Source organism: Plectropomus leopardus, unplaced genomic scaffold, assembly GCF_008729295.1.
Source record: "Plectropomus leopardus isolate mb unplaced genomic scaffold, YSFRI_Pleo_2.0 unplaced_scaffold27640, whole genome shotgun sequence".
Classification (NCBI taxonomy): Eukaryota; Metazoa; Chordata; class Actinopteri; order Perciformes; family Serranidae; genus Plectropomus; species Plectropomus leopardus.
Window position 1 is genome coordinate 1 of NW_024630091.1, and position 2,682 is coordinate 2,682.

Sequence of the window (2,682 nt, forward strand, 5' to 3'; positions counted from 1 at the left end):
TACATTAAGAGATGTTGAAAAGAAAAACTTGGATCCCAGGTTTGACCCTGCTTGTGCTGGTTGCATTATTTGGTGACTGTGCTCACTGCCAAAATCAACACAAAGGTATGTGATCTAAAAAAATCAGTGAACTGTAGCAACATAGCCGAACTATGTTTTTTTCTTTCTTGAGAGGAAGCTAACCATTTTCAAAATGTTTTGATTACATTTTATTCCTATGGTCTATGACAATCAAAAAATATTAATAGAAAACAACTCAGTTTCAAAAACTAGGGTGCTAAAACTCAAATTTTGAAGGCAATGATTATAAAGTCTGGAGCTGCTCTATAGACAATGAACATGAAAAGATCTATAAAAGAGTTTGGCTTGAAAGGAGTGTTACTTTGATCCAAAAAATCAGGGGGAGGTTAGACTTTGCTTTAAAATAGAAATATTTCATGACCAAAAATAAATAAATAAATAAATACCAAGGCACACTGTTTTGCAAAAGTGAAAAAGCCTACTGGCTTTGGGCTTTGAGCCTACGCATTTCAACTCAGTCGTCATTCATTTATTCCCTAGGACATCATAAGATTGAGACTTACTTACTTACTTTCTGGCTTTGATAGAGAACAGCTCATGTTCACAAATATTGATTGAACTTTTCAAGGCCATGGAGGTAACAGATTGAAATTCCCAACTCAGGTGGTATTTCCCTTTAATATCTGTGACTGGGAATGGGAATGGGGATATCTTTTATATCGAGCTGCATTATGGATATATTCTGGGGCAAGTTACTTAATGAAACACTATGCACTGGCACATGCTAATGCTGCACATTCTGTGTGTGATAAGTTGTTGAGTAGCATGAGGCACCATGTATGTAGCCCTGGCCACCAGTGTATGTATGTATGAATGAATGAATGAATGAATGAATGAATGAATGAATGTATGTATGTATGTATGTATGAATGAATGAATGAATGAATGAATGAATGAATGTATGAATGAATGAATGAATGAATGAATGAATGAATGAATGTGACATGTAGTGTAAAAGTGCTTTGAGTGGTCAAAGACTGGAAAAGTGCAGTCCCTTTACCATTTAATTATTGACTCAATCTCTTGTTAATTGCCCTCTGATTCAGCACATCAGGAAGACCTGAGACTCGTTCTAGTCGGAAAGACAGGATCAGGAAAGAGTGCTTCTGGAAACACCATCCTGGGAAGAGAAAATGCCTTTAAAGAGGAGATGTCACCTGAATCTGTGACTAAAGGCTGTCACAGAGAAGAGGTAAGGGATGGCGGCAGGAAGATTGTTGTCATCGACAGCCCAGGTTTGTTTGACACAAACAAAACCCAAAAAGAAGTCAAAGTGAAAATTGAGGAGTGTATTAAGAAGTCAGTTCCTGGGCCGCATGCTTTTCTGTTAGTGATCAGTCTGAAGTCAAGATTCACTGATGAGGAGAAGGCAGCTGTGAAGTGGATCCAAGACAACTTCGGCTCAGACGCTTCCATGTATACGATTGTCCTGTTTACACATGCTGACCTGCTAGATGGTAAATCTGTGGAGGACTATGTGTCAGAGAGCAAACATCTACTAAGACTGAAAAACAACTGTGGAGGACGATACCATTCACTCATCAATGACAAGAGACAGAGCAGACTCCAGGTCAGAGAACTCCTGGATAAGATACAGCAAATGGTGACGTCTAATGGAGGAAAACACTACACCAGTGAGATGTACCAGAGAGCCCAGGAGGAACTTGAGAAAGAGAGAAAGAAGATGGAGGAGGAAAAGCGAAGAAGGAGGGAAGAGAGGGAAAGGATCAAAGAGGAGGAAAAGCAAAAAAGGAAGGAAGAAGACGAGAGGATCAGGGAGGAGGAGAGAAATGCTGATTGGTGTAAAGTTGTTGTAGTTTATTCTTCTTTGGCAGTTATTGTAGGAGGAGGAGTTTTCGGCTCAAATCCTCTCGTAGGATTAGGATTGCTTGGACTCACTCAAGCTCGTCATTGCATAATAGATATGTGTATGCAGTTGTGGGACCTGTGACAAAAAGAATTATGGAAGAGCCAACAAAAGCTAAGCCTGCAATGACTATGATGCCTGTAAGCTGACCCCCCCAAATTATTACTTTTTTCTTAAACTATAAATTTGTCTGGGGTAAAACTCACAATTTGTCACATTTACAGTTGTAAAGAGAAAGTCTTCGCTACTTTTAAGACCCATGATTTTGATATCTCATAAACAATTTAATTACTTTAGCAACATAATTAATTTGTTCCTCATTCCTAACTACAAATGGGACATTTGCACACATTTTACTTGAGTTGTACCTTGTATTATTTCATGTGAGGAATAAATACATGCTTGCATAAATCATTAAATGATTGATGGATACGTTTCACAGATCTCTGAGATGTACAAGTGGTAAGACTCTTGGTTTGACTTGAAGTTGTGTGTTTAGGGCTATTCATTTATATACTCTTGTGTTGTTTTTTTGTTGGGTTATGTTCAGTACAAAAAAAAAGTTTGTCAGCTCTCACACGCACGCACGCACGCACGCACGCACACACACACACACACACACACACACACACACACACACACACACTGACTTCTGTGAGAAATGCATGCTGTTCCTCCTGCCACCAGTGGATGGCTCTCTCCTCTCTCAGCTGCTGTTGTTTAACTTCTGTTTT

At 39.0% G+C, this 2,682-nt stretch overlaps 1 protein-coding gene across 1 annotated transcript; it reads left to right on the forward strand.

Annotated features, from left to right (window-relative positions):
- Nucleotides 1–11: 11 nt before the first annotated feature.
- Nucleotides 12–2,646, forward strand: LOC121937849 (GTPase IMAP family member 7-like). Its single transcript, XM_042481151.1, has 2 exons — nt 12–105; nt 1,128–2,646. Exons 1-2 carry the CDS (start codon nt 12–14, stop codon nt 2,030–2,032), a joined length of 999 nt encoding a protein of 332 aa, XP_042337085.1. The 3' UTR covers nt 2,033–2,646.
- Nucleotides 2,647–2,682: the final 36 nt, after the last annotated feature.